At 47.1% G+C, this 26670-nt stretch overlaps 1 protein-coding gene across 8 annotated transcripts in view; it reads left to right on the top strand.

Annotated features, from left to right (window-relative positions):
* The window catches only part of erich2 (glutamate-rich 2), a 326385-nt gene that overhangs the window by 13517 nt on the left and 286198 nt on the right, over positions 1-26670 (top strand). Inside the window, exon 3 of one of the 8 annotated variants that reach the window (XM_070875670.1) lies at positions 16895-17000. The exons of 6 other annotated variants lie outside the window; for them this stretch is intronic. In XM_070875670.1, the coding sequence (XP_070731771.1) occupies positions 16980-17000 (21 nt within the window). In that variant the 5' untranslated portion in view covers positions 16895-16979. Of the gene's footprint in view, positions 1-16894; positions 17001-26670 lie in introns of those variants that run through there. One more of the 8 variants, XM_070875674.1, reaches the window with a different exon arrangement.

The following is a 26670-nucleotide window of genomic DNA, read 5'->3' as shown; positions in this document are numbered from 1 at the left end:
GGAAAACACACTTGGAGCGTTTCAGCCTGAGTCCCACTTTGTCCAGTCACTTTAGAACCTCTTCCAGGTTGTGCAAGTGTTCGGTGGTGTTGTGACCAGTGACCACGATGTGTGGAACCGATTTCAGCAGACTCTCCATGTTCCTCTGGAAGATGGCCGCAGCCAAGCGAATCCCAAAAGGGCATCTGTGGTATATGAACAGTCCTTTGTGCGTGTTGATGGAAGTCAATATTTTCGAAGGTTCAGCCAACTCCTGTGTCATGTAAGCAGAGGTTAGATCCAGCTTGGTGAACGACTTCCCCCCGCTAGCGTTGCGAACAGGTCATCCGCTTTGGTAGTGGGTACTGGTCCTGTAACGATACTCGGTTGATCGTTACCTTGTAGTCTTCGCAGATTCTGACCGTCCCATCACTTTTCAACACCGGAACAGTTGGACTGGCCCACTTGTTGAACTTGACTGGCGATATGATTCCCTCTCACTGAAGTCTGTCCAGCTCGATCTCGACATTCTCTCGCATCATATATGGAACTGCTCGGGCCTTGTAATGAACGGGCCGTGCATCAGGGACGAGATGGATCTGCACTTTGGCGCATGTGAAGTTGATGATGCCTGGCTCAAATAACGACGGGAATTTGTTTAGCATTTGGGCGGATGAGGCGTCATCCACCAAAGACAGCACTTTGATGTCGTCCCAGCTCCATCGGATCTTTCCTAGCCAGCTTCTGCCGAACAGCATTGGGCCATCGCCTGGTACAATCCATAGTGATAAATCATGCACAGTTGCATCGTACGATACCTTCACTGCCGCACTGCCAATGACTGGTATGAGCTCTTTGGTGTAAGTGCGCAGCTTTGTGTGAATCGGGCTTAGTTTTGGCCTTTGTGCCTTGTTGCCCCACAGTTTCTCAAAAGCCTTCTGGCTCATAATTGACTGACTTGCCCCATGTCCAATTCCATGGAAACTGGAATGCCGTTTAATTTGACTTTCAACATTATCGGAGGGCTTTTGGTGGTGAAGGTGTGTACCCCATACACTTCCTCTTCAGCCTCGGGTTGAGTTGCCTCCCTTACTCGTTCAGCGTGATCCGCGCTGGATCAGTCATCTTCTGCCGACTCTGCCACGTGGTGAGTCGCAGTGCGTTTGCACATTCGCTGGAGGTGCCTCATTGTTCCACAGCCCTTGCACACATAGTGCGTGAATCGACATTGATGGGCTCTATGATTGCCCCTGCAGCGTCAACGTAGTGTTAATGGATTGGCATTCACGCCCCACAGTGGTCTCTGAGTCATCCTTGGTCTGGTCTCTGCAGACGTGCAGGCCCTGCCATGTACCGTTCTGCCTACTGAAGGCATTATTTTATGCACAGTACTTGCCGGTGAGCTTCAATGCTGCAAAAATATCTGTTTAGTGTTATCGTTCGTGGACATGAAAAAGTCCCGCTACATTTCCCCCAAAAATCCAGCAAATTCGCACGGTCCCGCAAGGCATCTTAGGTCGGCGACATAGCTCGCCACGTTCTGGCCCTCGGAGCGATGGTGAGTGTCAAAGCGATACCTGCCCATTAAGATGCTCTCCTTCGGCTTGAGGTGTTCCCGAACCAGCGTGCACAACTCTGCATATGTCTTGTCCGTTGGTTTCGTCAGTACTAGCAGATTTTTGAAGAGGCCATATATCGTGGACCCACAAACGCGGTATCTTCTGTATCCGGCTACGAAGTTGGTCAAGACGCTCAACAAAGGCTTCCAAATCATCACCCTCAACAAATCTCTCAAGAATACCAACAGCAGCCATAACCGCGTGAAAGTTCGTGATCTGTTACTCGTTGTCAATTATTATGTTCAGAATAACTCCACAAGACTGTATACTGTAAGCTCAAACTGTTGTGACCTTGGTCTCTTTAATGTAACTCAAGAATGAGGAAGCAGCATGGTAGACTGCCTTTTATAACAGCTTGCCCGGGATATGCAGGTGACCCTTGGTCTCCAACAGGTGCGCCCCCTGGTGGCAAGTCTTACACACTAGTAAAGTTTACATACATAACAAGCTGGATGATGGTGGAGAGGCATTGGAGGAGGATGGAGTGGTCAACCATGTCAAAGACTGTAGACAGGTCGAGAAGGATGTGAAGGGATAGTTTACATTACTGTGAGGTTGCTAATTAACCCTGTCTCATTATACAATTTCATGGCAATCACATAGCACATCTTTACATGGCGAGCATTAGGAAACATTCATTTGCTGCTTTTTAAACAATGGTGCTAATTCACAAATGTTATCTTTACGTAACTTTCCTGTATACTTACATTTTTCTCACCATGGCGTGCTTATAGTGTCTTGGAATTGATGTATTCTTCACCACAGCTACCTGTTGCTTACAAATCACGTGGGCTTTCCATTCATGTCGTCGACAAAGAAATATGAAATTAATATCATAATTCATGTGACTTCTGATAATTTACATAATTGGCACTGAATGTGTCTGGGTTACAAACTTCACAGTTTGTACAAAAGTTGCAGCAAAGACTATTGTCAGAGCTTAAAAAGCAATTATATTTGCTTTTGAAAAAAGCTAGATTTTTTGTAAAAAAGGCACTGAAGCTGGTAGTTATTGTTCTTCTCAATTGAATCGGTAGTATATGTTTGGCTAAAGCAAAATAACGACTTTATTTTAAAACAAAATCATTGTATTGTTAGGTTGATCATCCTGTTAGTAAAGTAAAAACATATCACTGGATTTAGGCATGGACACATCTGCCTCTACAAGATTTATGGATTTATTTCATTAAAATCCTAGCCATCAGGACATTCGCCCCCTCCAATCCCATCTTTCAGCACTTCCCCTTGACAGACATTACAGTCACAAAGTTATTATAGTTGTGTAATAAAAACAGAAAATGCTGGAAAATACTCAGCAGGTCAGGCAGCATCTGTGGAGAGAGAAAAACAGAGTTAACCTTTCAGGTTGATGACCTCTCATCAGAACAGTTCATAATCATTGTATAGTTGTAACAAAATCGGTGATAAATCAGCATTTCTCTTTCAAACAGTAGAGTGCAACTCGAGCATTTAATATACTAATCTCTCTCTTGGGATTCTGGATTTCAAAGAGCGGGTTTATTGGGCTACTGAGCCCAAGTTATTTTAGCTCAGTATGATGTGGATGGTCTTACTTTGCAAACATGGATTTGTTAAAGGCAAATAGTGTTTAACCAACTTGATCTAGTTTTTTGATGAGGCACTGAGAGGGTTGATGAGGGCAATGCGGTTGACGTGTACATGGATTTCTAAAAGGCGTTCGACAAAGGGCCACTTAATAGGCTTGCCAGCAAAGTTGAAGCCCATGGAATAAAAAGGGCAGTGGCAGCATGGATACGAAATTGCCTCAGTGACAGGAAACACAGAGAAATGGTGAATGGTTGTTTTTCGGACTGGAGGAAGGTGTTCCCCAGGGGTCAATTGTAGGACCACTGCTTTTCTTGATATATATTAATGACTTGGACTTAGGTGTACAGGGCACAATTTCAAAATTTGCAGATGACACAAAACTTGGAAGTATAGTGTACAGTGAGGAAGGTAGTGATAGACTTCAAGAGGACATAGACAGGCTGGTGGAATGGTCATGTGGCAGATGAAATTTAATACAGAAAAGTGAGAAGTGATGCATTTTGGTAGAAAGAATGAGGAGAGAAATATAAACTAAAGGGTACAATCCTAAAAGGAGTGCATGAACAGAGAGACCTAGGGGAAGATGTGCACAAATCATTGAAGGTGGCAGGGCAGGTTGAGAACGCAGTTTAAAAAAAGCTTACGGGATCCTGTGCTTCATAAATAGAGGTATAGGGGCCGAAATTCATCACACTGCCCGCGGCCGCCGACTGTCGCCCACTGCTGCCGACATTGCTCTTCTTGATCCGCCCAGTGCCACTTTCGAGGTGGTCTGGAGCAGGCGGGAGGGGAGAGCCACCAGGTGCAGCGGGCGGCCGAGTGGTGCAACTGAGCTCCCGCCTGCCGAGCTCCCAGATTCCTGCAGGCGGGAGTCAGCGGGACTTGGCGGCAGAGTGGGGGTAGACCGCTGCGTGGAGGCTGGTCTGACCCCGACGGTAAGTAGGAAGAACCTGAAAAAAAGGTACGTGAACATAAAAAAATTTTTTCAACAGTGACTTACCTGCATGGGTTCCCCTGGAAGTCTTCTGATAGTTTTAAAATTTTTTATTGTTGATTTTTTTTTCCAGCTTTTCGACACTCCGTGGACCCGACTCCATCCTCGGCGGCACTTGGGCGGAAAGCGCCTCTGCCGCCGAGAATGAGACCTCCCACCCGCTGTTGCCCAGATTGATGGTGTACGTCGTCCATTTGTCACCCGTCGACCTTCGAGGGACCTTGGCCATGAATATCCCGCCCAAAGTACCGTCCGGTACCTCGGCAGCCATCGGCGGCACTTTGGGCGGGCAGAGACCTTGATCAAAATCGGCCCCATAGAGTATAAAAGCGTGGATTTATGATGAAACTGTATAAAACACAGGTTCGGCCTGAACTGGAGTATTGTCTCCAGTTTTGGGCACCACACTTTAGGAAGAATGTGAAGGCCTTAGAGAGGGTGCAGAAAAGATTTATGAGAATGATTCCAGGGATGAGGGACTTCAGTTACATGGGTAGACTGGAGAAGCTGGGATCGTTCTCCGTAGAGCAGAGAAGATTGAGAGGAGATTTGATAGAGATGTTCAAAATCATGAGGGGCCTGGACAGAGTAGATAGAGAGTAACTGTTCCCATTGGCAGAAAGGTCGAGGACCAGAGGACACAGATTTAAGGTGATTGGCAAAAGAACCAAATGTGACATCAGAAAAAACTTTTTAACACAGTGAGTGGTTCGGATCTGGAATGCACTGCCTGAGAGGGTGGTGGAGGCAGACTGAATTACGGCTTTCAAAAGGGAGTTGGTAAAGTACCTGAAGGAAAAAAAATTGCAGGGTTGCAGGGAAGGGCGGGGGAGTAGGACAAGCTCTTGCATAGAGCCGGCACAGGCTCGACAGGCCAAATGACCTCCTATTGTGCTGTAACCATTCTATGATTCTATTATTCCTTTAACTTTCCTTACTCCCCAAATCAAACAAAAAAGGGAGTGTAGTGTGTCGCTACTCTGCTATACTGTACAATACCATGCAACTTTACTGTGGTATCCTGATTTTTATGATCGACTCCAAAAATAATTTACATCTGGACATAACAAGGTAACAACCCAGAACCAAAACTAATTTGACTTTCCAAGCAGACTACGCAAGATTGATGTACACAAAATATTGGCTTTAATTTGCAATCAGAGACACTTATGAAGCGTCAGTCATAGGCGGTCCCTCGAACGAGGATGACTTGCTTCCACGAGAGTTCACAGATGTTTCAATGAAGGACCCGATGTTCCAGTCCTGAACTCCAGTTGAGGGGGTGGAAGATGCCTGTGCGTGAATTTTTTTAACGTGTGGTAACCGTTGCACATCAGCCACACACGGGCTTCACAGAGCTAGGCCATTATCCAATGGCAAGGATTAACCAGGGCGACTGCAGACCTGCTCTGCTGCACGGACCTAGTGCACACACATATCGCAGTGTGGGCTGGTCCGTGCAGCCCTTGGGCTCTCGGCTCTTCTAGGCCCCGTACCCTCATTTGCCGCACCTCCGCCACGATGTTCCAGGGCCCAGCGCTACAGCTCTATTTATAACCCCGACCTGCCGTGGTGTTCTCACACAGGTCAGGATGACCCACAATGTTCCAGGGCCCAGCGCTCCAGCTCTGTTTATAGCCCCGACCTACGGTGGTGGTCTCACACAGGTCAGGGCGGCACAGGAGTGCCCCTCCGAAAATGCAGCGCTCCCTCAGTACTGACCCTCCGACAGTGCAGTGTCCCTCAGTACTGTCCCTCCGACAGTGCAGCGCTCCCTCAGTACTGCCCCTCTGACAGTGCGGCGCTCCCTCAGAACTGCCCCTCCGACAGTGCGGCGCTCCCTCAGTACTGCCCCTCCGACAGTGCGGCGCTCCCTCAGTACTGCCCCTCCGACAACGCACTGCGGCGCTCCCTCAGTACTGCCCCGCAGACAATGCAGCACTCCCTCAGCACTGCACTCCCTCAGTACTGCTCCTCCGACAGTGCAGCACTCCTTCAGTACTGTCCCTCCGACAGTGCAGCACTCCCTCAGTACTGACCCTCCGACAGTGCAATGCTCCCTTAGCACTGCTCTTCCGCCCTGCCCTCTGACCCTCGGCCCTGCCCTCTGACCCTCGACCCTACCCTCGGCCCTGCCCTCTGACCCTCGCACCTTCATGACGTTGTTGAGCAGACTGCCCACACTGGCGAAGCAGCCCGACTCCAGACAGTATTTCAGTAAGAAACCTGCGGACAGGCGGAGGACGGATCATTGATAAAGATGTAAGGCCAGGCGTGGAGGAACGACTTCAACATTAAGGCTGTCAGCCTGCGAGGGAGAGAGGCAGTGAGACACGGGGAGAGAGAACAGGGACTGCGGCACCTCTCTGTCTGTCTCACTCTGTCTCTCTATCCGTGTCCTCCTCTCTCCGTCTCTCGCTCTGTCTCTCTATCCGTGTCCCTCTCTCTGTCTCTCACTCTATCTCTCTGTCTGTGTCCCCTACTCTCCATCTCTCTATCCATCTCTCGCTCTGTCTCTCTATCTATGTCCCCCACTCTCCATCTCTCTTGCTACGTCTCTCTACCCGTGTCCCTCTCTCTCCGTCTCTCTCATTCTTTCTCTCTATCCATGTCCCCCTCTCTCCGTCTCTCTCTGTCTCTATCTATCCGTGTACCCCTCTCTGTCTCTCTATCCGTGTCCCTCTCTCTCTGTCTCTCTCTCTCTCTCTCTATCCGTGTCCCCCTCTCTCTGTCTCTTTCATTCTCTCTATCCCTGTCCTCCTCTGTCCGTCTCTCTATCCGTGTCCCTCTCTCTCTCTCTCTCTATCCGTGCCCCCTCTCCGTCTCTCTCTCTCATTCTCTCTATCCGTGTCCCACGTCTCTGTCTCTCTCTATCTGTGTCCCCCTCTCTATCTCTCTATTCTTGTCCCCCTCGCTCCGTCTTTATTTTTATTTGTTCCTGGGATGTGAGCGTTGCTGGCAAGGCCAGCCTTTATTGCCCATTCCTAATTGCCCTTGAGAAGGTGGTGGTGAGCAGCCTTCTTGAACCGCTGCAGTCCGTGTGGTGAAGGTGCTCCCACAGTGCTGTTGGGGAAGGAGTCCCAGGATTTTGACCCAGCGATGATGAAGGAATGGCGATATAAGAACATAAGAAATAGGAGCAGGAGTCGGCCATTTGGCCCCTCGAGCCTGCTCCGGCATTCAATAAGATCATGGCTGATCTGATCATGGACTCAGCTGCACTTCCCCGCCCACTCCCCAAAAACCTTTGACTCCCTTATCGCTCAAAAATATGTCGATTTCCACCTTAAATATATTCAATGACCCAGCCTCCATAGCTCCCTGCGATAGAGAATTCCAAAGATTCACGACCCTCTGAGAGAAGAAATTCCTCCTCATTTCTGTCTTAAATGGGCGACCCTTTATTCTGAAACTATGCCCCCTAGTTCTGGATTCCCCCATGAGGGGAAACATCCTCTCTACATCTACCTTGTCCAGCCCCCTTAGAATCTTATATGTTTCAATAATCTCACCTCTCATTCTTCTAAACTCCAATGAGTAGAGGCACAACCTGCTCAACCTTTCATATGACAACCCCTTCATCTCAGGAATCAACCTCGTGAACCTTCTCTGAACTGCCTCCAATACAAGTATATCCTTCCTTAAATAAGGAGACCAAAACTGTAAGCAGTACTCTAGGTTTGACCTCACCAATACCCTGTACAGGTGCAGCAGGACTTCTCTGCTTTTATACTCTATCCCCCTTGCAATAAAGGCCAATATTCCATTTGGCTTCCTGATTACTTGCTGTATTTCAGATAGATCTCTCCGAGGACATATTGGTTCCACAATGTCTCTTTCTCAATTGCCTTGTCAATTAAACAAAGCCATTGGGGGAGAAATTAGACACGTTTGCACCTCCTGTTAGCGCCTCCAGGGGGTGGTACTGGGACGCTAAGAGGTTACTGATACCCGCAAACTTCCCTGGCGTCATCCGGTGCGCAGCACCCCATTACCACCCCGGATATAATATTCGTTCCCCCCCTGCAACATCACCAGGTGTTAACAATGGCAGCTGCAGGAGACGTTGTTACCTCGGCTTGCTGTTTGGAGCGCTAAAGCGGAAGTTTCCGGCAGAAGCAACTCTTTTTCGCCCAACAATACTTTCGCGCTTCCTGAAAAGTTATCGCCCCAAATGGGGTGCTATGCAATTTCTAGCCCATTGTTTTTATTTACAGCCTGACCCGTAACTGATTCCAACATTCATTTTAAAATCCGGAGCAATTATATCTTCAAGCCTTAATGGGGTACACACACGTATGCTGTGTGTTTACCTGGTATAACATAGAAACATCGGGCCCAAGTTTCCGCCCTCTGGAAAAACGGTGCATCTCGATAAGGTGCGCCGACTTTCTGGAAGAAAAAAGGCGCCGAAAACTTACCTCTGGTCTCAGGACGTCTTCGTGCTCGGTGTGGCGCAGCACAAGGGGTCGGGGGCGGAGCCTGGTCCCAGCGCTGAAAACAGTGCCGGGACCTCTGCACATGCGCGCTAGAGTGTGCGCGCATGTGCAGCAGCTCCAGGCCCCTGAGGCTGTGTGGGAGGGGCCCGACCCTAGCCCTGGCCGAATGGGCTCACCGGGCGAAGATCGGGACTCGGACCTCCCTCCTGTTCAGCTCCCTCCCCCGCTCCCGTTCAGCCTTCCCCCGCCCCTCCCTCTTCCCTCCCTTCTCTCCCGCCCCTTCTCTCCCCCCGCCCTCCCTCATCTTCTCCCCTCCCTTCCTCCATGTCGTCGGCGGGGCCCACCCGACATCTCGCTGGGAGTGGGCCTCACCTGAAGTGTCGGCGGCGGCGGTGGCCCGACCCGGTCAGCTTCCCCCCGCTTCTCTCCCCACCCTTCTCTCCCCCCTTCCACTTTCCCTCCCCTCCCCCCTTTCTCATCTTCCCCCCTCCCTCCCTACATGTTGTCGGCGGGGCCCACCCAGCATCTCGCTGGGGGTGGGCCTCGCCCGAAGTGTCGGCGGCGGCGGTGGCCCGACCTGATCAGCCTCTCCCCCCTCCTCTCTCTGTCTCCCTCCCTCCCTCCCTCCCTCCCTCCTCTCTCTCCTCTCGCACCCTCCCTCCCTCCTTCCTCTCTCTCCCTCCCTCCCTCCTCTCTCCCTCCCTCCCTCCTCTCTCTCCTCTCGCATCCTCCCTCTCTCCCTCCTTTCTCTCCCTCCCTCCCTCCCCTCCTCTTCCCCCTTCTCCCTTCCCCTCTCCCCCCTCCCTCCCCTCCCTCCCCTCCTTCCCTCTCCTCCCATCCCTCCCCCCTCCCCTCCCTCCCACCCCAATCTCTCTCCCCACCCCTCGCTGTCAGAAACATACAGACACTGACAGAGACAGAGAGAGAGAGACACTGGGCGGGGGCGGGGGGGGTGTCCCATCCCAGCATGCTGTTGGAGGGCTCCCAGTGCTGCAGTAGGTGAGTAGAAATAATTTTTTATTCATTGATTGATTTTATTCATTGATTGATATATTAAATTTTTTAATTTTGTTTGATTGATTTATTGGTTGATTTATTGATTTATTTATCATTTATTATTGATGATGGCTCTTTATTTGTAAAAGTGAAGTGTTTAATGTTTGTAAGCTTCCCTCCCTGCCACCCCCCCACGCCTCGCTATCTTTCGCTCCCTACGCCTGATTTATAAGTGTAGGCAAGGTTTTTCTGAGCATACAGAAATCTACACTTACTCCATTCTAAGTTAGTTTGGAGTACGTTTTCACTGCCTAAACTTGCAAAATAGGTGTCAGTGGCTGGATACGCCCCCTTTTGAAATAATAAATCTGTTCTAAAATGAAACTATTCCCACTGACTAGAACTGGAGCAAACTAAATGCTGAGAATTGCAATTTTTAAGATGCTCCATTCTAAACTAGTTGCTCCAAAAAAATAGGAGCAACTCAGGCCGAAACTTGAGCCCATAGAAACATAGAAAATAGGTGCAGGAGTAGGCCATTCGGCCCTTCGAGCCTGCACCACCATTGAATAAGATCATGGCTGATCATTCACCTCAGTACCCCTTTCCTGCTTTCTCTCCATACCCCTTGATCCCTTTAGCTGCAAGGGCCATATCTAACTCCCTCTTGAATATATCCAATGAACTGGCATCAACAACTCTCTGCTGTAGGGTATTCCACAGGTTAACAACTCTCTGAGTGAAGAAGTTTCTCCTCATCTCAGCTCTAAATGGCTTACCCCTTACCCTTAGACTGTGTCCCCTGATTCTGGACATCCCCGACATCAGGAACATTCTTTCCTGCATTTAACTTGTCCAGTCCCGTCCAGAATTTTATATGTTTCTATGAGACCCCTCTCATCCTTCTAAACTCTAATGAATAAAGGCCCAATCGATCCAGTCTCTCCTCATATGTCAGTCCAGCCATCCCAGGAATCAGTCTGATGAACCTTCGCTGCACCCCCTCAATAGCAAGAACATCCTTCCTCAGATTAGGAGACCAAAACTGAACACAATATTCCAGGTGAGGCCTCACCAAGGCCCTGTACAACTGCAGTAAGACCTCCCTGCTCCTATACTCAAATCCTCTTGCTATGAAGGCCAACATACCATTTGCCTTCTTCACCACCTGCTGTACCTTTATGCCAACTTTCAATGACTGATGTACCATGACACCCAGGTCTCGTTGCACCTCCCCTTTTCCTAATCTGCCGCCATTCAATTAATATTCTGCCTTCGTGTTTTTGCCCCCAAAGTGGATAACGTCACATTTATCCACATTATACTGCATCTGCCATGCATTTGCCCACTCACCTAACCTGTCGCAGCCTCTTAGCGTCCTCCTCACAGCTCACACCGCTTAGTGTCATCTGCAAACTTAGAGATATTGGGGTGAAGTTTCAGCCGCCAGCTAGAACGGCGCACATCGGAGAGGCCCACCTAATTTATAGAACAAAAATTGCGGCGAATACTTACCTCGCAATTCTCCAATAGCTGTAGGCCCAATTCCACCTCGGCACGGCACAGCAGGAGCTGCTGGTGGCGGAGCTACAGCCCTGCGCCGAAAACAGTGCCGGCAGTGCGCGCGTGCGCAGTAGCTGCTGGTATCCTGTCTCCGGGGCGACGACCCTATCCCAAGCTGAAGGGACGTCGCCCCTATCCCCGGCCGAGTGGCCTGCGCATCTTACCTCGGCGGTGGGGCCCGCCCGCCCGGCCTCTCGCTAGGGCGGGCCCCGCCCGAAGAGTCGGCGTCAGCGTTGGCAGCCTGGCATTGGCTGCGTGCGGCCCCTGCCCGAAGTCCTCGGCGGGGCCCGGCTTCCTTGTCGTCGGCAGGGCCCGCCCGCCCTGCATCTTGCTGGGGCGGGCCTTGGCCGAAGAGTCGGCGGCGTCGGCAACAGCCCGGTCTCTTCCCCCCCCCCCCCGACCCCCCCCAATCATCTTCTCTCCCCCTCCCCCCCCCCCCCCCCCCCAGCATCTTCTCTCCCCACCCTCCCCCATCATCTTCTCTCCCCCCCATCATCTTCTCTTCCCCCCCCCATCATCTTCTCTCCCCACCCTCCCCCATCATCTTCTCTCCCCCCCCATCATCTTCTCTTCCCCCCCCCATCATCTTCTCTCCCCCTCCCCCCCCATCATCTTCTCTTCCCCTCCCCCCCCATCATCTTCTCTTCCCCCCCCATCATCTTCTCTCCCCCTCCCCCCCCCCCAGAATCTTCTCCCCTCCCCCCCAATCATCTTCTCTTCCTCTCTTCTCCCTGGTGCTGCAGTCGGTGAGTAGAAATATTTTTTTTATTTATTGAGTGATTTTTTATTTTTTTAAATTTTTTAAATTTTTTAATTATTTGGATTGATTTATTTGTTTATTTATCATTTATTATTGATGATGGCTCTTTATTTATAAAAGTGAAGTGTTTAGTGTTTGTTAACCCCCACCCCTCGTTCCCTACGCCTGATTTGTAACCTACGCCCGATTTTCTAAATGTAGGCAAGGTTTTTTTGAACGTACAGAAATCTACACTTACTCCATTCTAAGTTAGTTTGGAGTAAGTTTTTGCTGCCTAAACTTGCAAAACAGGCGTAAGCGGCCGGGCACACCCCCTTTTGAAAAAAAAAATCTGTTCTAAAATGAAACTGTTCTAACTCACTAGAACTGGAGCAAACTAAAGGCCGAGAATTGCAATTTCTGAGATACTCCATTCTAAACTAGTTGCTCCAAAAAAATAGGAGCAACTCAGGCCGAAACTTGACCCCATTACACTCAATTCCTTCATCCAAATGATTTTAATGTATATTCCTGTACTTCTGTACATTCCTGTACTTATAAATCAATGTATCCCATGACTTACAATAAGCAGTGCCCCAGGAGATTTACTGATATAAAACAAAATAATCAACCATCATCACTACTATTCTGTATCTGTGTACACTATTTATTTTCTGAACTTAAATATATCAATACACTAGATCCAAAAATTGCAATCTATTCAACTACTCACTTGTAAAATGGTGTAGAATAACTCTATTTCTGACATTAACATTTTTGTTAGGGTTAACTTCAAACCACCACTCGGAGTTTGTTAGCCTTAAAATAAATATAGTTTTTATTAATAACAGGTACAAGCCGGCAGGGGAGCTATCCTTGAAGGGATGCTCGAAGATACTGCCAGAGACATCTTACTTTATCCAGTTTCAGATTATAGCATTACATAATTATGCAAGTTACAATTAATACATGCTGATTGATTAATTAATGATTGATTGGTAGGGTGCTTCCTCCAATCAGCCTTCTATATGCCTTAATTGGTAATTCCGGATTCATGGGGGCCAAGTTTCGGCCTGAGTTGCTCTTGTTTTTTTGGAGCAACTGGTTTAGAACAGAGTATCATAGAAATTTGAATTCTCGGCATTTAATTTGCTCCAGTTCTAGTCAGTTAGAACAGTTTCACTTTGGAACAGAATTTGTTTTTCAAAAGGGGGCGTATCCGGCCACTTACGCCTGTTTTCAAAGTTTAGGCAGTGAAAACTTACTCCAAACTAACTTTGAATGGAGTAAGTGAAGATTTTTGTACGTTCGAAAAAATCTTGTCGACAGTTTAGAAAATCAGGCGTAGGTTACAAATTAGGCGTAGGGAAGCGGGGGGGGGGGGGGAGGAAGGGAAGTCATTAAATTCTACAATCAATCCTTAGTTATACTTATACAAATATTATACAAATAAATCCAACCTGAATAAAAATTTATAAGCAAAGAAAAGATTAAATAAACCATGTTCCTACCTGTGTGAAACAGCAGCAGCCTTCGAGCTGCTGTGCTTCAGGCAGGCCTTTCATGTTGGAGACAGGCAGGGGTGTGGCGTCAGTGTCTTGACGGCAGCCCCAACAGCAGCAGCAAGCAGCCTTCGAGCTGAGCTGCGGTGCTTCAGGCAGGCCTTCATTCCGAAGAATTAACACGGGACGCACGCAGCTTTCCAAGGGGGTTGAGGCCATTTGGCCATGGGATAGGAGCGGCGTCAGTGGCTGGCCGGCAGCTGAAGAATCAACACCCACGCACGCAGCTTTCCAAGGGGGTTGAGGCCATTCGGCCACGCTTAAGGGGCGGCGTCAGTGGCTCGACGGCAGCCGAGTCCCTTTAAAAATGGCCGAGTGCCAATGTTTGTTTGACACTGCGCGTGCGCGCACGCTCCAACGCGCACGCGCAGGGTTGCCGGCACGACGTTGGCTCATTTAAATTAGACCCGCCCCCCCCATTGCTTAGAGAATCGGCGCGAGTGTTTAGCTCCACCCCCCGCTGTGAAGTGCGCGCCGCGCCAAGCTGAATTCGCGCTCCGAGGAGCCGGAGAATTAAACAGTTTTTTTCCTGCGCACTTTTAGGCGCGAAGAACAGGTGTGCAGCTCGGGGCTGCGCCGTTTCCGGCGCGGCCGGAAACTTGGGGCTATGGTGTTATGATTTTTTTAATTTAACTCTTATTTTGTTACACAATTCAAATTCTATGTTATCTGTGTCGGTGCCTGACTCCCAAGGCCTTTGCTCAATGAATTGGAACATTTGCTCCTCTGTGGAAGGCATCCCACACATGCTTCCCACAGTTTGAAAAACAGGCTGTGGGATCCATTAAAAAAAATCTGTTAACTCCATTTTAAAACATTCCAATTATTATTATTAATTGTAATTACGATTTGTAATCTGCCTTTTCAATTTTAATGCTAAAATATGAAGTTAATTTGTGAGGTTTAGGTTATCTGATGCAGTTTGAAGTTGGAAATGGCTAGAAGTTCTTTGCGTTTAAGTGTCTTCAGATTTTAATTTTGCTTATTTGTGAGAATACAGTATAGAAAAAGTTGAGTTTCACATCCGATGTGATTCTGTCCTACTAATTATATGACAATCCCTTTCCTGGACAAGAATTCTCCCCAGCTGGCTCGATATTGGGAATGGCAAATTGAGAGTTGTGCTTCATCTTCCTTCCTTGCACCCCCTTTTTAAAAGCATTTTGAAGGTCATTTTTAAAACCAAGATGTGAGGTGAAATTTTTTTTGTCATTCCCTAATCTTTCTTCATAGAATCATAGAAATTTACAGCACGGAAGGAGACGATTTTGGCCCATCGTGTCTGCGCCGGCTGACCAAGAGCTATCCAGCCTAATCCCACTTTCCAGCTCTTGGTCCATAGCCCTGTAGGTTATGGCACTTTAAGTACACATCCAAGTATTTTTTAAATGTGATGAGGCTTTCTGCCTCTATCACCCTTTGATGAGATTGTTCATCTCTTAAGCCTTGTCAGTACTAGTTTAATATTAATTTGAAGCTACAAAGAAAAAACATTATTTCCATTGATACAGTGTCCTTTACGTCCCAAAGCACTGTACAGTCAATGAAGTATGTTTAAAGTATGATCATTGCTGTAATGTATGGAAAAGCAGAAGCCACAGCAAGGTTCTATAAATAGCAGTGAGATACATGACCAGTTAATCTGTTTCAGTGATGTTGACTGAGGGATAAATATTGGCCAGGACACAGGGTTAACTCATCTGCTCTTCTTCAAATTGTGACATTGGATTTTTTACTTCGACCGTATTAGCCTGGATTATGTGCTCAAGTCACGAGTGTGGCTTGAACACACAACATTTCTGATTTAGAGGCGAAAGTGTTACCACTGAGCCAAGGCTAACAACTAAGGTGGCTTGTTGCAGTACTTGGAAGTTGGAGGTCGTCATGTGGTTTGATAATATTGAAATGATGGTCCTAGAGTCTGGCAGCACTAGCAAGGGATGATGGGATGTTGGAAGAATGAAGCAGTGTTGGAATCTGTGTGTATTGGGAAGGTTCATTGGGTCTGGGAGCAGTCGGAGTGGATTCTGTGATCTGGGAGTGGTGTCTTTTAGTATGGTTGTGAAGGGAGGGAGTTTCTATGTTATGGCAGTGCTGGTAGGGTGTCGCTGGAGTGTGGGAGCAGTGGGAGTGTTGTTTTGCAATCTGGAAGTAGCACTGTTGGAATCTAGGATTACTGATGAATGATCCTTGAACGAGCTGGAGGCAGGGTGTACTGAGGGTTCCTAAGATCTGGGAGAACTGGGAGGGAAATTGCAGGATCTAGGAGCACTGAGTAGGGGATTCATGTTGGTGTGTGGGCATAGTGGGAGAGGAACACTAGCACATGAGAGAACCTGGAGAAGGTGGCCAAGGTATTACTGGAATGGGAGTCCCGTGATCATGGGAGTATTGATGGGGTGTTGTGGTGCCTGTGAGCTTTGGGGAGAGGAGTCTCTATGTCTGGGAGAACTGCAGAGGGGCATTGTGGGATGTGGGAGTAACGTGGTGGTTCTGAGATGTGTGATGGGGGTCCTGGGGTCTTTGGTTGGAGGAATAGGTATCAAGATCTGGACATTTCTAGGGATGGAATTTGGTTGCAAATGCACTGGAAAGGGCATTCTAAGTATCAGGAGTTAGGAGTGGGTCGTGGTATGTGGGAGTATTTGGAGGGGGGATCCAAGGTCTAGTTGCAATTAAGAGGGCCCAGGATATGGTTGCACCAGGAGATCAAATCTATCAGTTTGGAGGTGGGGGCCAAGGAGGTGGCCTGACCACTCACGACCTCTTTATGGTTGTCAGATGCTCTTCTGTTCTCTTCCTCAACAGTATTCTGGCCATAAGCTTGTGTCCTCTGACTGGTTTCAGCCCCTTTTGATCCATTGACTTTCAAATTGCAGTTGCTGACAGTTAGGCTAGTTTATGTTAGTGACTTTAAAGCACTATTACAGTATTTTCTAACTCAGGAAATACTGTAATAGCACTTTTTTTTTCTTTTTGGCTTTAAAGTCACTAAAACAGGTGAAATGATCAGACAGCTGGTAGTGGTATATTGGATATATTTGAGACCAGGCTGTAGTGGGGTGTTTGGGTTGGTGAGAAGCCAAGGAGACTTTATTTGGGGCCTGGGAGAGGCAGTATTTTGGGAGGGCAGCAGTTGGGATGTTTAGGGTAGAGGAGAGGCTAAGGTTGGTAACTGCTATAATAACACATTTTGTGCTTTAAAATCACTAAAATGCAAGAACAAGCTGACGGCAAGCAATGGCATAGTGGAAATCCCAATGGGCTGAAAAGGGCTGCGACAAGTTGTAAGTGGCAGAGATTGAGGAGTTGCAGTTGAGGTTGGTTAACTATAAAATTGGTTCTGGTCGAGGTAATAAAGGTGGCAGTTGAGGCCGGGAACACGATGCAGCTGTAAAACATTTTTTGAAGTTTGCATTTACTTTGCTTTGCAGGCCTGCTGGGTTAAGGATGCAGGGAGAAAGCAACTGTAGAACAGAGTTGGGAAACGGGTTCAGTGGACCACACTAGGAGTGTCACATGGTACAAATCAGTCAAAAGGCAAGTATAAGAAATAGGGTTAAAAGTAGCAAGTTTTAAGTATAGCATAAAAAAGTTAGAGAAAAACATAGAAACATAGAAAATAGGTGCAGGAGTAGGCCATTTGGCCCTTCGAGCTAGCACCACCATTCAATAAGATCATGACTGATCATTTATCTCAGTACCCCTTTCCTGCTTTCTCTCCATACCCCTTGATCCCTTTAGCCGTAAAGGCCATATCTAACTCCTTCTTGAATATATCCAATGAACTGGCATCAACGACTCTCTGCGTAGGGAATTCCACAGGTTAACAACTCTCTGAGTGAAGAAATTTCTCCTTATCTCAGTCCTAAATGGCTTACCCCTTATCCTTAGACTGCGTCCTCTGGTTCTGGACTTCCCCAACATCGGGAACATTCTTCCTGCATCTAATCTGTCCAGTCCCATCAGAATTTTACATATTTCTATGAGATCCCCTCTCCTCCTTCTAAACTCCAGTGAATACAGGCCCAGTCGATCCAATCTCTCCTCATATGTCAGTCCTGCCATCCCAGGAATCAGTCTGGTGAACCTTCGCTGCACTCCCTCAATAGCAAGAACATCCTTCCTCAGATTAGGAAACCAAACCTGATAACAATATTCCAGGTGAGGCCTCACCAGGGCCCTATACAACTGCAGTAAGACCTCCCTGCTCCTATACTCAAACAACATAACATTTGCCTTCTTCACCGCCTGCTGTACCTGCATGCCAACTTTCAATGGCTGATGTACCATGGTACCCAGGTCTCGTTGCACCTCCCCTTTTCCTAATCTGCCGCCATTCAGATACTATTCTACCTTGCGTTTTTGACCCCAAAGCGGATAACGTCACATTTATCCACATTTTACTGCATCAGCCATGCATTTGCCCAATCACCTAACCTGTCCAAGTCACCTTGCAGCCTCTTAGCATCCTCCTCACAGCTCACACAGGCCATCCAGCTTAGTGTCATCTGCAAACTTGGAGATAATACACTCAATTCCTTCATCTAAATCATTAATGTATATTGTAAATAGCTGGGATCCCAGCACTGAGCCCTGCGACACCCCACTAGTCACTGCCTGCCATTCTGAAAAGGACCCGTTTATCCCAACTCTTAGCTTCCTGTCTGCCAACCAGTTCTCTTTCCACGTCAGTACATTACCCCCAATACTATGTGCTTTAATTTTGCATACCAATCTCTTGTGTGGGACCTTGTCAAAAGCCTTTTGAAAGTCCAAATACACCACATCCACTGATTCTCCCTTGTCCACTCTACTAGTTACATCCTCAACAAATTCCAGAAGATTTGTCAAGCATGATTTCCTTTTCATAAATCTCTGCTGACTTGGACCGATCCTGTCACTGCTTTCCAAATGCGCTGTTATTTCATCTTTAATAATTGATTCCAACATTTTCCCCACTACTGATGTCAGGCTAACCGGTCTATAATTACCCATTTTCTTGCTCCCTTTTTTAAAAAGTGGTGATACATTAGCTACCCTCCAGTCTATAGGAACTGATCCAGAGTTGATTGACTGTTGGAAAATGATCACCAATGCATCCACTATTTCTAGGGCCACTTCCGTAAGTACTCTGGGATGCAGACCATCAGGCCCCGGGGATTTATTGGCCTTCAATCCCATCAATTTTTCAAACACAATTTCCTGCCTAATAAGGATTTCCTTCAGTTCCTCCTTCTCACTAGATCCTCGATCCCTTAGTATTTCCGGAAGGTTATTTGTGTCCTTCTTCGTGAAGATAGAACCAAAGTATTTGTTCAACTGGTCTGCCATTTCTTTGTTCCCCATTATAAATTCACCTGAATCTGACTGCAAGGGACCTACGTTTGTCTTCACTAATCTTTTTTTCTTCGCTTATCTATAGAAGCTTTTGCAGTCAGTTTTTATGTTCCTGGTAAGCTTCCTCTCATACTCTATTTTCCACCTCCTAATTAAACTCTTTGTCCTCCTTTGCTGAATTCTAAATTTCTCCCAGTCCTCAGGTTTGCTGCTTTTTCTGGCCAATTTATATGCCTCTTCCTTAGATTTAACACTATCCTTAATTTCCCTTGTTAGCCACGGTTGAACCACCTTCCCAGTTTTATTTTTACTCCAGACAGGGATGTACAATTGTTGAAGTTCATCCGTGTGCTCTTTAAATATTTGCCATTGCTTATCCACCGTCAACCCTTTAAGTATTGGCAGTCTATTCTAGCCAATTCACGTCTCATACCATCGCAGTTACCTTTCCTTAACTTCAGGACCCTTGTCTCTGAATTAACTGTGTCACTCTCCATCTTAATAAAGAATTCTACCATATTATGGTCACTCTTCCCCAAGGGTCTCGCACAAAAAGATTGCTCATTAGTCCTTTCTCATTACACATCACCCACTCTCGGATGGCCAGCCCTCTAGTTGGTTCCTCGACATATTGGTCTAGAAAACCATTCCTAATACACTCCAGGAAATCCTCCACCACTGTATTGCTACCAGTTTGGTTAGCCCAATCTATATGTAGATTAAAGTCACCCATGATAACTGCTGTACCTTTATTGCATGCATCCCTAATTTCTTGTTTGATACTGTCCCCAACCTCACTACTACTGTTTGGTGGTCTGTACACAACTCCCTCTAGCGTTTTCTGCCCTTTGTTATTCCGCAGCTCCACCCATACAGATTCCACAGCATCCAAGCCAATGTCCTTCCTTACTATTGTGTTAATTTCCTCTTTAATCAGCAATGCTACCCCACCTCCTTTTCCTTTCTGTCTATCCTTTCTGAATGTTGAATACCCCTGAATGTTGAGTTCCCAGCCTTGGTCACCCTGGAGCCATGTCTCCGTGATGCCAATTATATCATATTCATTAATTGCTGCCTGTGCAGTTAATTCATCCACCTTACTACGAATACTCCTCGCATTGAGGCACAAAGCCTTCAGGCTTGTCTTTTTAACACACTTTGCCCCTTTAGAATTTTGGTGTAATGTGGCCCTTTTTGATTTTTGCCTTGGGTTTCTCTGCCCTCCACTTTTACTTTTCTTCTTTCTATCTTTTGCTTCTGGAAAGATTTAAAGGAACCAATTGTTACATTTTTAGGAAGTGTACACTACACTAAAGACTTTTAGAGGCAGACCTTCCATGGCATTGCTTACGAGTCAGAGGAAACATTGCCTTTCCCTTCTGCTAACATAGAAACATATAGAAACATAGAAAATAGGTGCAGGAGTAGGCCATTCGGCCCTTCGAGCCTGCACCGCCATTCAATGAGTTCATGGCTGAACATGCAACTTCAGTACCCCATTCCTGCTTTCTTGCCATACCCCTTGATCCCCCTAGTAGTAAGGACTACATCTAACTCCTTTTTGAATATATTTAGTGAATTGAAAAGCTGGTTGAATACATGACATTACCTCCCCCCCAAAGTCTTATTGGGATCACAGGTTGAGTCTCTCTGGTGGTTTACGCTCTCTTGTAGAGCGCCTGAGTTGGGGCTCCGGTTGTTGGGCGCTGGCCTGAGTGTTTGCTGTTTGCGATATGTATTTCTGTATGTACTTATGAATGACTCCACAATGCAATGTGTTGTACTCAATCTGTAGTGACTTTGGTCCTTTATTCGTAACTCCAGAGTGAGGCACAAGCATGGTGGGGAGCCTTTTATACTGGGCCCTGCACACCTATGCAGGTGACCCTCAGGTCTCCCACCGCAGTGCCCTCTGGTGGACAGCCTCTGCCACAGGTGCAGGAAACCCCAGTCTCCACCAGTTGCACTCTCTAGTGGTGCCAGCATAGTATATACACAGTGTAAATGTCCTGCCACTGGAGCCAGGAAGGTACTTTTGGGGTGTTCCGGTTGGATCATTGCCACGCAGTCGTGATGGACGGCCTGTACCTCAGGTGCTGCGCTGGTCTGTTCTCTGGTGCCTGGCCCAAGCGAAGGTGAGGTTTTGCTCTGCCTCTGAGCACGGGGGAATACCGATTGATGGAATGAAGAGGTCTTCCCATTTCCACTGGATCTTTCCCATCCACCTTCTTTCGAGTAGCATTGGACCATCTCCTTCAACAATCCACAGAGGTAACTTGTGCACCATGCCATTATGGATTATTTACATCTGCACTACCAACTCCTTGGTGTAGGTGCACAACTTTTCCTGTACTGGAATCAGCTCGGGTCGTTTTTCGTTCCATAGCCTCTCAAAGGCATCTTGGCTCATCACTGACTGGCTCGCTCCCGTGTCCACTTCCATGAAGACTGGAACGTCGTTAATCTCGACTTCCATCTTCACTGGAGGACAATTGGTGGTGCAGGTATACACTCCATACACTTCTTCTTGGGGGCTGAGCTGCCTCTCCGGTCAAATCCTCATACTCCCTGCTGGATTCAGAGTCATCTACCGACTCCTCTGCTAGACGATGAATTGTATTTCTTTTACACATACGCTGGAGGTGGCCTTTCATGTTACAGGCTTTGCCTACGTACTCAGCAAACCGACACTGGTGAGCCCTATGGTTTACTCCGCAATGCCAGCATGGTGCTACTCAATTAGCACCCCTCGGTGGACTTTGAGTTCTGGAACCCTGAGGTCTGTGCTCTCTGCCCTGGGCAGAGCCATGTTCTACATTCTTGCCTGTGAAAGGCACCATTCTGTGTACAGTACTTGCTGGGTTTGAGTCCACAGGATGAATAATTTGCTTGGTGCTGCAGGTCAAGGTCATGAACACCTGACTGATGCTGATGGCCTTCTGTAGGTTGACTCTGGTGTCGGCAGATAATAGCGTATGAAGGAGGCCCTCGTGGCCAATTCCTATAACGAAGATGTCTCATTGAGGTGTGTGCCGAAATCACGTGTGTCGTAAGTCTCCTAAGATCGGCAGCATATTTTGCAATCTCCTGGCCCTCAGGTCTGCGGTGAGTGTAGAATCTGTGCCTGGCCGTGAGGATGCTCTGTTTTGGTTTTAGTTGATCGTGAATTAGTTCAGTCAGCTCATCGTATGTCTTATCCTTGGCCTTCCTGGGTGCCAGCAAGTCCCTGACGAGGCGGTAGACCTCGGGCCCACAACTGGTCAGCAGTATAGCCTTACGCTTCTCCACCAATGTGTCCATCTCCCCTGCCAGGTCGTTTGCCACAAAATATTACTCGAGCATTTCTGTGAAGGCATCCCAATCATCACCCTCTGTGAAGTCTTTTAGTGTGTCAAAGGTAGCCATAATCGCGTGAAAGTTCGTATTCTCGTCGCCAGTTGTTATGTCTGTAATGTACTTATGAATGACTCCATGAAGCAATGTGTTGTATTCAAACTGTGGTGACCTTGGTCCTTTATTTGTAACACCAGAGTGAGGCACAAGCATGGTGGGAAGCCTTTTATACTGGGCCCTGCACACCTATGCAGGTGACCCTCAGGTCTCCCACTGCAGTGCCCTCTGGTGAACAGCCTCTGCCACAGGTGCAGGAAACCCGGTCTTCACCAGTTGCACCCTCTAGTGGTGCCAGCATAGTATATATACACAATGTAAACTTTATTGATCGTACATCAAGTAACAAGTCTCCATCTTATGCAACTATACAGTGACTACACAGAGAGTATATCTATAGTCTGCACCTTCCTGTGACCACACACTCAACCACCCCCCCCCCCCCCCCATGGTAGACTTTGTTGTGCCACCTGGACTGACATGAAAGTTATATTTAAATAATTAAAAGTTTGTTTCAGAGCACTGAACTGAGAAGGCTTTTAGTTTGTGAAGACATTTAAGGCTGGAAGTTTACCCTGCCCACGCGGCAGGAATGGGGTGAGTTGGTAGGTAGTAATGCTCCCTCTAAGCTGCGCCACTGTGCAGTAATGGGAAAGGTGCTGTGCAGCCGCTCATCGGCTTCTCCATTATAAATATCGCACATGCGTGGAAATTTAAAGGGACCACGCACTAAAAGAAACAGGCCAGGCATAACAAAGCACAGCTTACAGGGAACATTGGTTGGTAGTTAAAATGGCAGTTGGGTGCTTCCTGTTGCATTCCCAATGGGTTTGTGTCCACTGCCATTTTAACTGCTGGGTGCAATGTATTTGCTTCATGAGTTCTTTACTTAAGAATTCATAGCAACACAATGCTATTAAGACCTAGTTGGTTTATAAACAAAGATTTAACAATCACATTACACATTGCCAGTTCACCCACTCAGCTCACAACTGCATACATCATCGTGGATAACCTAGGCTCAACTGACTGGGGATTTATTGAGTCTTGTGAACATGACGCTACTAGCTAAGCCTCACACAATGCAATACAAACCTGTGAGCATACACACAGGTGCATGCTTCTCCCTTTTTTAGAAGCAAGGTATTTATACAATATTTCAAAGGATTACTTATCATGATTACAATTTTACAAATTCCACTGCTGAGCCTGAGTATCTTGTTGTAAGCTTTTAGCTTCCTCCTGCTCCAACCTCCATTTCTTTGCAATTGGCTGGCTATGCCCGTTTTCTATATTCTTATAGAATATAGATCCAAGATTCAGGAGACTGTCTTGGGTAATTTCTGCTTTCAGGATATGTTGCACAAGATTCCTGGCCTCTATCTTCCTGTGTCCTCTTGAATTTCCTTGAACCCCTTACATCAGTCCTAGTGTTAGCTTTCTTTCTAAGATCTTGATATTCCCAGTTATCAATATCCTGTCTAGTTGGTTTGCGTTTTCTCATTGATCTTCTCAACTGAACCCTAACTCCACCTCCCCCCCACCCACCTCAGAAGATACAGAGTCTCTGCGAGATTGTCCCATACCCGCAGAACCATTTTCAGTCGGCTGCATCTGAGCTGGTGGGAATGTGGACTTTGTGACCGTTGTGTCCATTGAAGTACTTGAACTTGCCAACTCAATCTGATTATCGCCCAAGTCAGACTCATAATCATCTACTCATGGTACCAAAGGCGCATCACTCGCTAGAAACATTTGATCCACATGAACCTTTCTGATGTATTCACCAATTTTGACCAAGTACTGCTTGGTGCCACATACCCAAATAATTGTACCAATGTCCCATTTGCCCATTTCGACGGACTGAGAACTCTGACCTGATCACCCTTCTGAAAGCAGCGCTCTTTAATACCAGAATGATAATGATGATTATGCTTTCTCTACCTTATCGGACAAGTTTGGTTGCAATAATCTGAGACGGGTCCTCAGCCGACGCTTCATCAATAATTCAGCAGGTGTGTACCCTGTTGTAGAGTGAGGCGTAGTTCTATATTTGAAAAGAAAATTTGCTAACCTATGCTTCATGCTCACCGATGATCCAGTCTGCAGAACTTGTTTCCGCAAAGCCTCCTTGACAATCCTGACCGACCTTTCAGCTGCACCAGTTATCAGCACGGGCAGACATCGACAACGAGGTTCAACACCGCCTCCAGTGTGCCAGCACAGCCTTCAGCCGTCTGAGGAAAAGAGTGCTCGAAGATCAGGTCCTCATATCTGCCACCAAGCTCATGGTCTACAGGGCTGTAGTAATACCCGCCCTCCTGTATGGCTCAGAGACGTGGACCATATACAGTAGACACCTCAAATCGCTGGAGAAATACCACCAATGATATCTCCGCTAGATCCTGCAAATCCCCTGGGAGGACAGACGCACCAACGTTAGCGTCCTCGATCAGGCCCACATCCCCAGCATCGAAGCACTGACTAAACTCGACCAGCACCGTTGGGCAGGCCAAATTGTTCGCATGCCTGACACAATACTCCCAAAGCAAGCGCTCTACTCGGAACTCCGACATGGCAAGCAAGCCCAAGGTGGGCAAAGGAAACATTTCAAGGACACCCTCAAAGCCTCCTTGATAAAATGCAACATTCCCACCGACACCTGGGCGTCCCTGGCCAAAGACCGCCCTAAATGGAGGAAGTGTATCCGGGAGGGTACTGAGCACCTCGAGTCTCGTTGCTGAGAGCATGCAGAAACCAAGCGCAGGCAGCGGAAGGAGCGTGCGGCAAACCAGTCCCACCCACCCTTTCCTTCAACGACTGTCTGTCCCACCACTGTACAGAGACTGTAATTCCCATATTGGACTGTTCAGTCACTTGAGAACTCACTTTTGGAGTGGAAGCGATTTCGAGGGACTGCCTATAATGATGATGATGATTGGAGCAGGATGATATGGTGCTATCAATGTGTGTTTGTAACCATTGTGTCTAGCAAAATTTGCAAATTGCATGGACTGAAATTGTGGCCCATTTTCTAACACCATTTCTTTGGGCAGTCCATGGTATGCAAAAATAGCCCGTAATTCATCCAATGTACGCTCTGTAGTCATAGATGACCCCATATGCTGTACTTCTAGTCATTTAGAATGGCTATCGATTAGAACCAGAAAAGTATCACTGTTCCTCTCACAAAGATCAATATGTATTCTTTGGAATGGTCTCGTTGGCCAAGTCCCTGTTTGCAGTGGCATTTTAGCTGGTATGGTCCTGCAGTCTTGACAGATAGTACACTTACTAATACTTTTAATACTTCTAAGTCTTTATCCAACCCAGGCCAATAAACAAAACTTCGGGCCACCGCTTTCATGCCTACGATGCCAGTATGCTCCCTGTGAAGTTCTGTTCAGACATTGGCCTGTAGTGCACTGGGAATGACTACTCTCAGGCCCCATTTTAGACATCACTGCTCACATGATAATTTGTATCGATGATGATAAAAGAGCTTTATCCCCTCATCGAAATGCTTCTGATCTTCACCCCACCCCCGCTGTGTGCTCTGCAATAACAGTCCTCATCAACGACATCCAGAGTAAAGATTGACTGTTCGTGGCCAATTTCAGAATCTTCACGAGGCAACTTTGAAAGGGCATCCGCCACTGCAATCTGCTTTGAAGTACGATACTCAATTTTGTAATTGTAATGAGACAATAAAATAGGCTATCTTTGGAAGCTGCCATAGATGGAATTGCCGCTTTTGGGCCTAGGATAGCTAGTAACGGTTTGTGATCGGTTATTAGTGTGAATTGGCATCCCAAAAGAAACTGCCGAAACTTTTTAATGCCAAATTATAATTGCCAAAGCCTCTTTCTCATCTGGACATAATTTTGTTCGCTTTTGTTGAGTGTATGCGATGAAAAGGCAACCGTTTTTTCCTGCCTTTCATTCATAACATGGCTGATCACTGTTCCCATACCATACCCAGAAGCATCACATGCTCGTCTTAGTTCACAAGTTAGATTATAATGGATGAGAAGAGCACTACTGCTCAAGCGTTGCTTGCCTGTGTTGTATGCATTCTGTGGCTCTTTGTCCCATATCCAACACACACCTTTCTTTAATAAATAATGGAGTGGTGCGAGCACCGTCGTTAGCCCAGGAAGGAAACGAGCATAATATTGGACCGTGCCTAAAAAGGATCGTAATTCAGTAACGTTTTTCGACTCCGGAGCCATCATGATGGCTTGCACTTTTCTCCTTAGCTGGTTAGAGACAATTGTCATCTACCCGCCATCCTAAATAAACCACCTCATGCTGCATGAATGCACATTTACTGCTCTTCAGCTTCAGAATATGGTCTTAGACGTCTAAGATTTCCAGGTTTTCCTTCTCTGCGCTGGTGGCTATCAACACATCATCTTGATTGCACAAACAGTGATTTATTCCCTGTAAGATCTGATCCATAGTAGCCTGAAATATTTTT

This window comes from Pristiophorus japonicus, chromosome 3 (assembly GCF_044704955.1).
Source record: "Pristiophorus japonicus isolate sPriJap1 chromosome 3, sPriJap1.hap1, whole genome shotgun sequence".
NCBI lineage: Eukaryota > Metazoa > Chordata > Chondrichthyes > Pristiophoridae > Pristiophorus > Pristiophorus japonicus.
Note: the sequence above shows the minus strand (reverse complement) of the source record. Positions and strands in the feature narration are given on the sequence as shown.